The following is a 13459-nucleotide window of genomic DNA, read 5'->3' as shown; positions in this document are numbered from 1 at the left end:
CCATCAAAAAGTGGGCAGAGGACATGAACAGACACTTCTCAAAAGAAGACATTTATGCAGCCAAAAAACACAGGAAAAAATGCTCATCATCACTGGCCATCAGAGAAATGCAAATCAAAACCACAATGAGATACCATCTCACACCACTTAGAATGGCCATCATTAAAAAATCAGGAAACAACAGGTGCTGGAGAGGATGTGGAGAAATAGGAACACTTTTACACTGTTGGTGGGACTGTAAACTAGTTCAATCATTGTGGAAGTCAGTGTGGCGATTCCTCAGGGATCTCGAACTAGAAATACCATTTGACCCAGCCATCCCATTACTGGGTATATACCCAAAGGACTATAAATCATGCTGCTATAAAGACACATGCACACGTATGTTTATTGCGGCACTATTCACAATAGCAAAGAGTTGGAACCAACCCAAATGTCCAACAACGATAGATTGGATTAAGAAAATGTGGCACATATACACCATGGAATACTATGCAGCCATAAAAAATGAGTTCATGTCCTTTGTAGGGACATGGATGAAACTGGAAAACATCGTTCTCAGTAAACTATCTCAAGGACAAAAAACCAAACACCGCATGTTCTCACTCATAGGTGGGAATTGAACAATGAGAACTCATGGACACAGGAAGGGGAACATCACACTCCGGGGACTGTTGTGGGGTGGGGGGGGGGGGGGAGGGACAGCATTAGGAGATACACCTAATGCTAAATGATGAGTTAATGGGTGCAGGAAATCAACATGGCACATGGATACATATGTAAGAAACCTGCACATTGTGCACATGTACCCTAAAACCCTAAAGTATAATAAAAGAAAAAAAAAGAGAAAAAAAAAAAAAAAGAATGAAAGCCATCACAGGCAAGGGTGGTAGGATCGTGTTGGTTAGGAGGACAGTTTCCGGAACCACACTCCCTGAGCTGAAATTCTAGCTCTATATTAAATGTGTATCTTTAGCCAAGTTACAAAACTTCTGTGTGCATGGATTTCCTTAGTACCTAATTTAAGAAGTATTCTGAGGTACAAATAACTGAGATAATATACATAAATTATCTGAAAGGTGTGGTCCCTAATCTCAAGAATTTGATCGTCTCATGGTCCCAGGAGTCTCATAGAGATGAATCACTACAATGGCTTGGGTAGCTTCTGCTGAATATCTGTTTTCTAGACATGCCTTGGGTTATAAAGAATGGAGTGTGCATAGATTGTTAAGTGTTTTTGTTTTTCCCTAAGTTAATGTTTAAAATTTAAATTCACCAAGTTTAGACAATATCAAGCTGGAAAAAGACTCTTGGTTTTCAGAGAAGCTTTTTCCACAGCTGCCAGAAATGAAATAATTTCTTTGGGGGGATTGATACTCCTTAATTAGAGAAAGCATTACTAGGTTTAGCTATATCCGTGGTGAGCTGTGAATGAGATTGAGACCATTGTTGCTATTTACAGTGCTGGAAATTCTACAGGAGGAGCTTCTTGACCCTTTTTGGTTAAATAAAAAGCAAATTTTGTTGTATATGAAGAATCCTCAAGTAAAGATTCAGCTGAGAAAGTGTTCTGGAAACTCTAAAAATGGGATTCAGGTGTCTTAAGGGTTGTAATAAAAATAAAAAATAATAATTTGGAGAGCATTCAGATGAATAAATGAATATAGCAGCTATAAAATAGATACCCACCTAGCATCCCTCTCTAAAACAGCCATGGAAAAAGAGTGGACTTTTAGCTTAGTAAAGGAGAGTGTTTCCTCTGAAATGCCTCCTCCTGGAAAGCCTTTTTTTTTAGGCTCTGGGATTTACTCTTAACTTCCTGGCATTCTTCAACCTCCATGTTTCTTCCTTTCCAACCCAGTCTAGACTGTGGTAGTACCTTAGCCCACCTTAGACTAGGTCCTTTTATCCTCTTCTTCTCTAACTGTACACATTACTTTGGTGATCTCTCCCATTTCATGGTTTAAATATCATCTAGTCGCTGAAGATTCCTCACTCTATCTCCAGCATTGACATCTACCCTGGACAGCCAACTTATTGAGCCTGTTGCCCACTTAGCATTTCCATTGCATATCTGATAGAAATCTCAGACTTACTCTGTCCAGAATTAAATCTTCATCTTTCTTACCTGCTTTTGCTCCTTCTGTAGTCTTCTCCATCTCAGGAAATAACCATCACGTCTGCTTAGATGAAAACCTTAAATAAATTCTTCTCTCTGTCATTCTACCTCCAATTCCTCAGCACATCCTGCTGCTTGTAAAAGATATTCAGAATCCGGGCTGGGCGGGGTGGCTCGTGCCTGTAATCCCAGCACTTTGGGAGGCTAAGGCAGGCGGATCACGAATTCAGGAGATTGAGACCATCCTGGCTAACATGGTGAAACCCCGTCTCTACTAAAAATACAAAAAGAAATTAGCCAGGCGTGGTGGTGGGCACCGGTAGTCCCAGCTACTCAGGAGGCTGAGGCAGGAGAATGGCGTGAACCTGGGAGGCGGAGCTTGCAGTGAGCCGAGATCACACCACTGCACTCCAGCCTGGGCGACAGAGCGAGACTGTCTCAAAAAAAAAAAATGGTATTCAGAATCCAACTACTTCTCACCACCTTTTACTGCTACCACTCTGCTTCAATGTACCATCATCTCTTGCCTGAATTATTGTAAGAGCTTTTCCTATTGTTTCTCTTTTTCTGTTCTTGACTAGCTGCAGTCTAATGTCAACACAGTAGGCAGATGATGCTAGTAAAACACTGTCAGATCATTTCACCCCTCTGCTGAAAACCCACCAATGGCTTCTTGTCATACTCAAAATAAAAGACAATTTCCTTACAGTGGCCCTCAAAGCCTCTTATTTACCACTCTGAGCTCTCCTGCTAGTCTCACCTTCACTCTGTTTAGGCATAATGGCCAATTTGCTCATTTGGACCAACAGTAGAGACAAGCTCTCCATATTTGCTGTGATGCTCTTTTCCAGATATTCACATAGCTCATTCCCTAATTTTCTTTAGGTCTTTGGTTAAATATCATCTTTTCAGTGGAACTTTCAGTGGCAACCCTCTCTGGCCACCTGCTTTAAAACTGATTAATCCCCTGCCCCTGGTACTCCCTTGCCTTTATTCCTCAGTTTATTTTTCTCCATAGCATTTAACACTATCTAACAGATTTTACTTGTTCTTTTCTCTTCTATGCTCCCATACTAGAATGTAAGTTCCAGGAGAGCAGAGAATTTTGCTGGTTTTATTTACTGTTGTATCTCAGCATCCAGAATGATGAATGTTTGACACATAATAGACACTCCATGAATATATCTTGCATGAATAAATGAACTCTCAGGCTATCTAAAACTTGATTTTTCTTTGTTTCATGTTACTGTTATTCTTAGTTATTAAATTCACTCAAGAGTAAATACTATTTTATTGTAGAATGAAACTTTGCTACCTGTTGCCCAAAGTGAAATCTGCTCTGAAGATTCCTGCTGATAAGCATCTACTTCAGCAGTTAGAAATGTGTGTGAGAAAACTCCTGTGTCAAGAAAAAGATAAAGATGTTCTGGCTGTTGTAAAAAGAGTAAGTATCACTCTTGCCACAATGTTGCATTTTTTGCATTAAGGCAGTAAGAATCATAGCTTCATTATTTCAGCTTGACAGGATAGCAACATATTAAAATATTTTTATCCTTGCTAAAATTGTAAGAATTAGTAAATGATTTGGTTGATATGTGCTACAACTGGATATGAAAGTTTCGAAGGGCACCTAGACATTAAACCTTTATTACTAGTAATATAAGCCCATGTTGAGAGAGTTTGACACATGTTAGGTGCTCAATAAACACTGTTCAATTAATAATGAATGTTTTATTCATCAGACTTTCTTTATAAGTGATTATAATCCAGTGAAACTTTGTTGGTAAAATTGGGAAAGTCACAATTTATAGAAACTTATCACTGGAAGGGCCCTTTGAGTTAATTCAGGGGTCTGTTTGCCTTTATAGAAGTTATATGCCTAGAAATATTGTGTCTACTTGAGATCATATTAGTAAGTAGCAGAATCAGGAGGACTGGAATAGAGACCTCTTACCTACTCCTGAGTGCATTTCTTTGTAAATAATGTAACATTGTATCCTATGAGTTTTTTGTTTATTTTAGCATGAGATCTTAGTATACGGATTCTTTGGAAATGTTGGAAAAACTAAACAGTAAAAATTTGTGTTAGTGAGCCACATCTTAGAATAATTTTTACTCTTCAAAAATTGTTTATGCTGAATATATAACTAATATTTTTATAGGTTCAAGTGAAATTATTTACTTTTATGAATCTGAATATAAACTTCAGGACACATCGTTTTTGAGCATTTATTTGTAGCGAGGGAAATTTCCTTATTAATGTCATAAATAAATTAGCATACATGGTGAGAAAAGAGAGAATTCTTATTTTTTTCTCTTTTTTTTCTAGAAATCATTGCCAGATGTCACAAGGAATCTTTTAATTAAGTGATTTGATGACTTAGTATGAATTAGTATAGTTTTAGTTTTAATGAAATGTGAATTCCTCTTTCATTAACTGATATAACCAGAAATACATAGAGTTGGACATGCATTTAAATCTAAACACACACACACACACACACACACGCTTGTTTCTACCAGACAGTTCCTTCCTTACTATTTAATATTTAAGTATAGAAGTTTAGGCAATGGAGTTAACTTGTCAAAATAATAAACATGAGAGGGTTAATTACTTTTCCAGAATAATTCATTAATTCAAGAGACAATATAAGCTAACCCTATACAGGTGTGACAGTGATGTAATAAAATTAATGGATTATTAGTCTATAGTGGATTATTCTGGAGTACAGCTCTTATTTTCAGTATGCTGCATATAGTGAAACCAGTCTGTCCCATGGAAATTCTGTAGTATAATGAGACATTAGTATGGAAAACTCCCAGGAAGCTCCACAAAACTTTTGGATAAAAATTGAATAGTTTCATCAGTTTCATAATATGAGAAGTAACTTTATTTAAAAAGAGAGTATTTCATGGCATGCATTATGAATTTTTCATAAATTTCAGCAGAAAAAGCTTCCACTAAATTTTGTCATGGATAGCTTTGGGCATATGCATATCCAAATGTACTTTATTTTGGCCATTAGGGTTACTCTTGTCGAATAAGTTTTAGAAGTACTGCCCTCTATCAGAGACAGAACCCTGGGTTAGATTGACCATTGTTTTGATTGGAATAATTTGTTTCAAACTAGTGTATTCCAAAAGACAAATAGTAAATTGAGAGAATATTGTCAGAGCAGATATAAAATTTCTACAGAAGGGAACTAAGGATTATTAGGCCACATGATGGCTTGTCTCATTCATATATAGCTAAAAGACTTTTTAAAACTTCAAAAGCTACATTATGTTTCTGAAAATTCAGAAAAGATTGGCACTGGGAGTTACTAGAAATTAGTTAGATTATATGCATTTGGTATTTGAAATATGCCTGTAGACTTGGTCTTCTTAAGGTTAAAAACTTTCAAAAGTTAAAATTGACCCTGGCATGATTGTATAAAGATTGATTGTAAGTACAATGTAGAATTGGGCAGAACTTTAGTTTTCTGACTTAGTCTTCCCCCTAGTGCAGAAGTCTCCTATTTGAACCTCCATCTGCAAAATAAGTTGCTGAGAAATGATTGGTTGTTTTAATTTAATTACTTTAGAATAATTTTAAAAACTTTCCTTATAGACTGTATTAGAGTTGGACAGAATGGAAATGTCTATGGATGCTGTAAGTATACTCTCTTTACCTTATTGTGTTGGTCCATTTTCATGCTGCTGAAAAAGACATACCCAAGACTGGGCAATTTACAAAAGAAAGAGGTTTAATTGAACTCACAGTTCCACGTGGCTGGGGAGGCCTTACAATCGTGACAGAAGGCAAGGAGGAGCAAGTCACATCTTACATGGATGGCAGCAGGCAAAGAGAGAGCTTGTGCAGAGAAAATCCCCCTTACAATACCATCAGATCTCGAGAGACTCATTCACTATCATGAGAGGAGCATGGGAAAGACCCACCCCCATAACTTAGTCATCTCCCACCCAGTCCCTCCCACAACATGTGGGAATTAGGGGAGCTACAAGATGAAATTTGGATGGGGACACAGAGTCAAACCATATCATTTATATTGAAAGGAATATTTTAAACTTGGCAGAAACTCATCACTAATGTTTCACAATTTAATTTTAAACTTTAAACAGTTTCAGAAAAAGTTTTATGAGAAAGATTTGTTGGATCAAGAGAAAGAAAGAGAAGAACTACTTCTTTTGGAAATGGTATGTTGTTTTCGCATGCACACACATATGCTCTTTTCTGATTAATAACTGTTTTTTTATTAAACTTAATCATTTCTTTCCATTTGACCATTTCACATTACTCTTTTTTCTTCTTAAATGATAGTCCAGTTTTTTGAAATCTGTTCTTTTATGAACTAGAAAGAAAACTATATTTGAGAGCCTTTAAAAAAAACTACTTTGCTGAAATATAATTGACAACTACATATATTTAAAGTGTACTATTTAATGAGTTTTGACATATTGATGAAACCATCACCACAATGAAAATATGAAACATTTCTATTCCTTTAAAGATTTCTGCCCCTTTGTAATCCATGTCTTCTACTCTAGTCCCCAACAACCAATGATCTAGTTTCTGGCACTGTAGATTAGCTTGCGTTTCCATAATTTATATAAATGGAATCATATATTAGGTATTAATACTATTTTTGGTCCGGCATCTTTCTACCAACATAATTACTTTGAGATTCATCCATATTGTTGTATGCATCAAGAAGCCATTCCTTTTTATTTCTGAGTAGTAGTCTATATTTTGGATATATCACAATTTGCTTATCCATTCACCTCTTTATGAGCATTTGGCTAACTTCTAATTTAGGGATATTACAAATATAGTTGCTTTGAACATTAGTGAAGAAGTCCTTGGGTAGACATGTTTTCATTTCTCTTGGGTAAATACCTAGGAATAGAATGGCTGGATTATATGGCTTGCTTAACTTAAAAGTAAAATAAAGCTAAATTAAAAAAAATGGCTGGGCGTGGTGGCTCATGCCTGTAATCCTAGCACTTTTGGGAGGCTGAGGCAGATGGATCACGAGGTCAGGAGATCAAGACCATCCTGGCTAACATGGTGAAACCCCGTCTCTACCAAAAAATACAAAAAATTAGCCAGGCATGGTGGTGGGTGCCTGTAGTCCCAGCTACTCAGGAGGCTGAGGCAGGAGAATGGCGTGAACCTGGGAGGCGGAGCTTGCAGTGAGCCGAGGTCATGCTACTGCACACCAGCCTGGGTGACAGAGTGAGACTCTGTCCCCCCAAAAAACCTGTTTTCAAGTGGTTGTACCATTTTACATCTACATTGTCTATGCTGGAAAGCTTTAGTTACCAGCCATACTATTGGGTATGTAATGGTATCTCATTTTTTTTTAAATCTCTTTTTCTATTCCTGATACCAAAAGACGTCAAGCATCTTGTCTTTGCTTACTGGCCATCTTAATCTCTTATTTGATAAAGTTTGTTTTCAGAATTTTAAGTGGATTGTTTATTATTATTAAGAGGTAAGAGCTTTTAATCCATTCTGAATGCAATTTCTCTGACAGATATACATATTATGAATATTTTCTTGGAGTCTGAGGCTTATCTATTCATTTATTATAGGGAATATTCATTTATTCCAGCACCATTTGTTAAAAAGCCTTCTTTTCCCCATTGAATTGTCTTAGCGTCCTTAAGAAATATTAGTTGTACACATATGTGTCTATTTTTTTCTTTTTAAATTTTTTTATTATTATACTTTAGGTTTTAGGGTACATGTGCACAATGTGCAGGTTTGTTACATATGTATCCATGTGCCATGTTGGTTTGCTGCACCCATTAACTCGTCATTTAGCATTAGGTATATCTCCTAATGCTGTTCCCTCCCCCCTCCCCCGACCCCACAACAGTCCCCGGAGTGTGATGTTCCCCTTCCTGTGTCCATGAGTTCTCATTGTTCAATTCCCACCTGTGAGTGAGAACATGCGGTGTTTGGTTTTTTGTCCTTGCGATAGTTTACTGAAAATGATGGTTTCCAGTTTCATCCATGTCCCCACAAAGGACATGAACTCATCATTTTTTATGGCTGCATAGTATTCCATGGTGTATATGTGCCACATTTTCTTAATCCAGTCTATCGTTGTTGGACATTTGGGTTGGTTCCAAGTCTTTGCTATTGTGAATAGTGCTGCAGTAAACATACGTGTGCATGTGTCTTTATAGCAGCATGAATTATAGCCCTTTGGGTATATACCCAGTAATGGGATGGCTGGGTCAAATGGTATTTCTAGTTCTAGATCCTTGAGGAGTCGCCACACTGACTTCCACAATGGTTGAACTAGTTTACAGTCCCACCAACAGTGTAAAAGTGTTCCTATTTCTCCACATCCTCTCCAGCACCTGTTGTTTCCTGACTTTTTAATGATGGCCATTCTAACTGGTGTGAGATGGTATCTCACTGTGGTTTTGATTTGCATTTCTCTGATGGCCAGTGATGATGAGCATTTTTTCCTGTGTTTTTTGGCTGCATAAATGTCTTCTTTTGAGAAGTGTCTGTTCATGCCCTTCGCCCACTTTTTGATGGGGTTGTTTGTTTTTTTCTTGTAAATTTGTTTGAGTTCATTGTAGATTCTGGCTATTAGCCCTTTGTCAGATGAGTAGGTTGCAAAAATTTTCTCCCATTTTGTAGGTTGCCTGTTTACTCTGATGGTAGCTTCTTTTGCTGTGCAGAAGCTCTTTAGTTTAATTAGATCCCATTTGTCAATTTTGGCTTTTGTTGCCATTGCTTTTGATGTTTTAGACATGAAGTCCTTGCCCATGCCTATGTCCTGAATGGTATTGCCTAGGTTTTCTTCTAGGGCTTTTATGGTTTTAGGTCTAACATGTAAGTCTTTAATCCATCTTGAATTAATTTTTGTATAAGGTGTAAGGAAGGGATCCAGTTGCAGCTTTCTACATATGGCTAGCCAGTTTTCCCAGCACCGTTTATTAAATAGGGAATCCTTTCCCCATTGCTTGTTTTTGTCAGGTTTGTCAAAGATCAGATAGTTGTAGATATGCGGCATTATTTCTGAGGGCTCTGTTCTGTTCCATTGATCTATGTCTCTGTTTTGGTACCAGTACCATGCTGTTTTGGTTACTGTAGCCTTGTAGTATAGTTTGAAGTCAGGTAGCGTGATGCCTCCAGCTTTGTTCTTTTGGCTTAGGATTGACTTGGTGATGCGGCCTCTTTTTTGGTTCCATATGAACTTTAAAGTAGTTTTTTCCAATCCTGTGAAGAAAGTCATTGGTAGCTTGATGGGGATGGCATTGAATCTATAAATTACCTTGGGCAGTGTGGACATTTTCACGATATTGATTCTTCCAACCCATGAGCATGGAATGTTCTTCCATTTGTTTGTATCCTCTTTTATTTCATTGAGCAGTGGTTTGTAGTTCTCCTTGAAGAGGTCCTTCACATCCTTCGTAAGTTGGATTCCTAGGTATTTTATTCTCTTTGAAGCAGTTGTGAATGAGAGTTCACTCAGGATTTGGCTCTCTGTTTGTCTGTGATTGGTGTACAAGAATGCTTGTGATTTTTGTACATTGATTTTGTATCCTGAGACTTTGCTGAAGTTGCTAATCAGCTTAAGGAGATTTTGGGCTGAGACATTGGGGTTTTCTAGATATACAAGCATGTCATCTGCAAACAGGGACAATTTGACTTCCTCTTTTCCTAATTGAATACCCTTTATTTCCTTCTCCTGCCTGATTGCCCTGGCCAGAACTTCCAGCACTATGTTGAATAGGAGTGGTGAGAGAGGGCATCCCTGTCTTGTGCCAGTTTTCAAAGGGAATGCTTCCAGTCTTTGCCCATTCAGTATGATATTAGCTGTGGGTTTGTCATAGATAGCTCTTATTATTTTGAGATACGTCCCATCAATACCTAATTTATTGAGAGATTTTCGCATGAAGCGTTGTTGAATTTTGTCAAAGGCCTTTTCTGCATCTATTGAGATAATCATGTGGTTTTTGTCTTTGGTTCTGTTTATATGCTGGATTACATTTATTGATTTGCATATGTTGAACCAGCCTTGCATCCCAGGGATGAAGCCCACTTGATCATGGTGGATAAGCTTTTTGATGTGCTGCTGGATTAGGTTTGCCAGTATTTTATTGAGGATTTTTGCATCAATGTTCATCAAGGATATTGGTCTGAAATTCTCGTTTTTGGTTGTGTCTCTGCCAGGCTTTGGTATCAGGACGATGCTGGCCTCATAAAATGTGTTAGGGAGGATTCCCTCTTTTTCTATTGATTGGAATAGTTTCAGAAGGAATGGTACCAGCTCCTCTTTGTACCTCTGGTAGAATTCGGCTGTGAATCCATCAGGTCCTGGACTCTTTTTGGTTGGTAAGCTATTGATTATTGCCACAATTTCAGAACCTGTTATTGGTCTATTCAGAGATTCAACTTCTTCCTGGTTTAGTCTTGGGAGGGTGTGTTTGTCGAGGAATTTATCCATTTCTTCTAGATTTTCTAGTTTTTTTGTGTAGAGGTGTTTGTAGTATTCTCTGATGGTAGATTGTATTTCTGTGGGATCGGTGGTGATATCCCCTTTTTCATTTTTTATTGCATCTATTTGATTCTTCTCTCTTTTCTTCTTTATTAGTCTTGCTAGCGGTCTATCAATTTTGTTGATCTTTTCAAAAAACCAGCTCCTGGATTCATTAATTTTTTGAAGGGTTTTTTGTGTCTCTATTTCCTTCAGTTCTGCTCTGATATTAGTTATTTCTAGCCTTCTGCTAGCTTTTGAATGTGTTTGCTCTTGCTTTTCTAGTTCTTTTAATTGTGATGTTAGGGTGTCAATTTTGGATCTTTCCTGCTTTCTCTTGTGGGCATTTAGTGCTATAAATTCCCTCTACACCCTGCTATGAATGTGTCCCAGAGATTCTGGTATGTTGTGTCTTTGTTCTCTTTGGTTTCAAAGAACATCTTTATTTCTGCCTTCATTTCATTATGTACCCAGTAGTCATTCAGGAGCAGGTTGTTCAGTTTCCATGTAGTTGAGCGGTTTTGAGTGAGTTTCTTAATCCTGAGTTCTAGTTTGATTGCACTGTGGTCTGAGAGACAGTTTGTTATAATTTCTGTTCTTTTACATTTGCTGAGGAGAGCTTTACTTCCAACTATGTGGTCAATTTTGGAATAGGTGTGGTGTGGTGCTGAAAAAAATGTATATTCTGTTGATTTGGGGTGGAGAGTTCTGTAGATGTCTATTAGGTCCACTTTGTGCATAGCTGAGTTCAATTCCTGGATATCCTTGTTAACTTTCTGTCTCGTTGATCTGTCTAATGTTGACAGTGGGGTGTTAAAATCTCCCATTATTATTGTGTGGGAGTTCAAGTCTCTTTGTAGGTCACTCAGGACTTGCTTTATGAATCTGGGTGCTCCTGTGTTGGGTGCATATATATTTAGGATAGTTAGCTCTTCTTGTTGAACTGATCCCTTTACCATTATGTAATGGCCTTCTTTGTCTCTTTTAATCTTTGTTGGTTTAAAGTCTATTTTATCAGAGACTAAGATTGCAACCCCAGTCTTTTTTTGTTTTCCATTTGCTTGATAGATCTTCCTCCATCCCTTTATTTTGAGTCTATGTGTGTCTCTGCATGTGAGATGGGTTTCCTGAATACAGCACACTGATGGGTCTTGACTCCTTATCCAATTTGCCAGTCTGTGTCTTTTAATTGGAGCATTTAGCCCATTTACATTTAAAGTTAATATTGTTATATGTGAATCTGATCCTGTCATTATGATGTTAGTTGGTTAGTTTGCTTGTTAGTTGATGCAGTTTCTTCCTAGCCCCGATGGTCTTTACAATTTGGCATGTTTTTGCAGTGGCTGGTATTGGTTGTTCCTTTCCATGTTTAGTGCTTCCTTCAGGAGCTCTTTTAAGGCACGCCTGGTGGTGACAAAATCACTCAGCATTTGCTTGTCTGTAAAGTATTTTATTTCTCCTTCACCTATGAAGCTTAGTTTGGCTGGATATGAAATTCTGGGTTGAAAATTCTTTTCTTTAAGAATGTTGAATATCGGCCCCCACTCTCTTCTGGCTTGTAGAGTTTCTGCTGAGAGATCAGCTGTTAGTCTGATGGGCTTCCCTTTGTGGGTAACCCAACCTTTCTCTCTGGCCGCCCTTAACATTTTTTCCTTCATTTCAACTTTGGTGAATCTGACCAGTATGTGTCTTGGAGTTGCTCTTCTCGAGGAGTATCTTTGTGGTGTTCTCTGTATTTCCTGAATCTGAATGTTGGCCTGCCTTGCTAGATTGGGGAAGTTCTCCTGGATAATATCTTGCAGAGTGTTTTCCAACTTGGTTCCATTCTCCTCGTCACTTTCAGGTACACCAAAAGTGTTTGGTCTTTTCACATAGTCCCATATTTCTTGGAGGCTTTGTTCATTTCTTTTTATTCTTTTTTCCCTAAACTTCCCTTCTCGCTTCATTTCATTCATTTCATCTTCCATCACTTATACGCTTTCTGCCAGTTGATCGCATCGGCTACCGAGGCTTCTGCAATCTTCGCGTAGTTCTCAAAACTTGGCTTTCAGCTCCATCAGCTCCTTTAAGCCCTTCTCTTCATTGGTTATTCTAGTTATCCATTCGTCTAGTTTTTTTCAAAGTTTTTAACTTCTTTGCTATTGTTTTGAATTTCTTCCCGTAGCTCAGAATAGTTTGATTGTCTGAAACCTTCTTCTCTCAACTCGTCAAAGTCATTCTCCATTCAGCTTTGTTCTATTGCTGGTGAGGAACTGTGTTCCTTTGGAGGAGGAGAGGTGCTCTGCTTTTTAGAGTTTCCAGTTTTTCTGCTCTGTTTTTTCCCCATCTTTGTGGTTTTATCTACTTTTTGTCTTTGATGATGGTGATGTACAGATGGGTTTTTGGTGTGGATGCCCTTTCTGTTTGTTAGTTTTCCTTCTACCAGACAGGACCCTCAGCTGCAGGTCTGTTGGAGTTTGCTAGAGGTCCACTCCAGACCCTGTTTGGCTGGGTGTCAGCAGCGGTGGCTGCCAAACAGCGGAATTTTCGTGAGACCGCAAATTCAGCTGTCTGATAGTTCCTCTGAAAGTTTTGTCTCAGAGGAGTACCTGGCCGAGTGAGGTGTCAGTCTGTCCCTACTGGGGGGTGCCTCCCGGTTAGGCTGCTCAGGGGTCAGGGACCCACTTTAGGAGGCGGTTTGCCCGTTTTCAGATCTCCAGCTGCATGCTGGGAGAACCACTACTCTCTTCAAAGCTGTCAGTCAGACAGGGACATTTAAGTCTGCAGAGGTTCCTGCTGACTTTTTGTTTGTCTGTGCCCTGCCCCCAGAGGTGGAGCCTACAGAGGCAGGCAGGCC

General features: G+C 38.3%; 1 protein-coding gene across 3 annotated transcripts in view; it reads left to right on the top strand.

The window, feature by feature from the left end:
• Positions 1 to 13459, top strand: part of PPP4R4 (protein phosphatase 4 regulatory subunit 4) — a 125958-nt gene that overhangs the window by 90722 nt on the left and 21777 nt on the right. For all 3 annotated transcript variants that reach the window (XM_055288294.2, XM_055288291.2, XM_055288293.2), the window contains 3 exons: positions 3419 to 3563; positions 5730 to 5771; positions 6242 to 6316. In XM_055288294.2, the coding sequence (XP_055144269.1) occupies positions 3419 to 3563; positions 5730 to 5771; positions 6242 to 6316 (262 nt within the window). The remainder of the gene's footprint in view (positions 1 to 3418; positions 3564 to 5729; positions 5772 to 6241; positions 6317 to 13459) is intronic.

This window comes from Symphalangus syndactylus, chromosome 8 (assembly GCF_028878055.3).
Source record: "Symphalangus syndactylus isolate Jambi chromosome 8, NHGRI_mSymSyn1-v2.1_pri, whole genome shotgun sequence".
Taxonomy (NCBI): domain Eukaryota; kingdom Metazoa; phylum Chordata; class Mammalia; order Primates; family Hylobatidae; genus Symphalangus; species Symphalangus syndactylus.
This window is presented reverse-complemented; position numbering and strand designations above follow the sequence as displayed.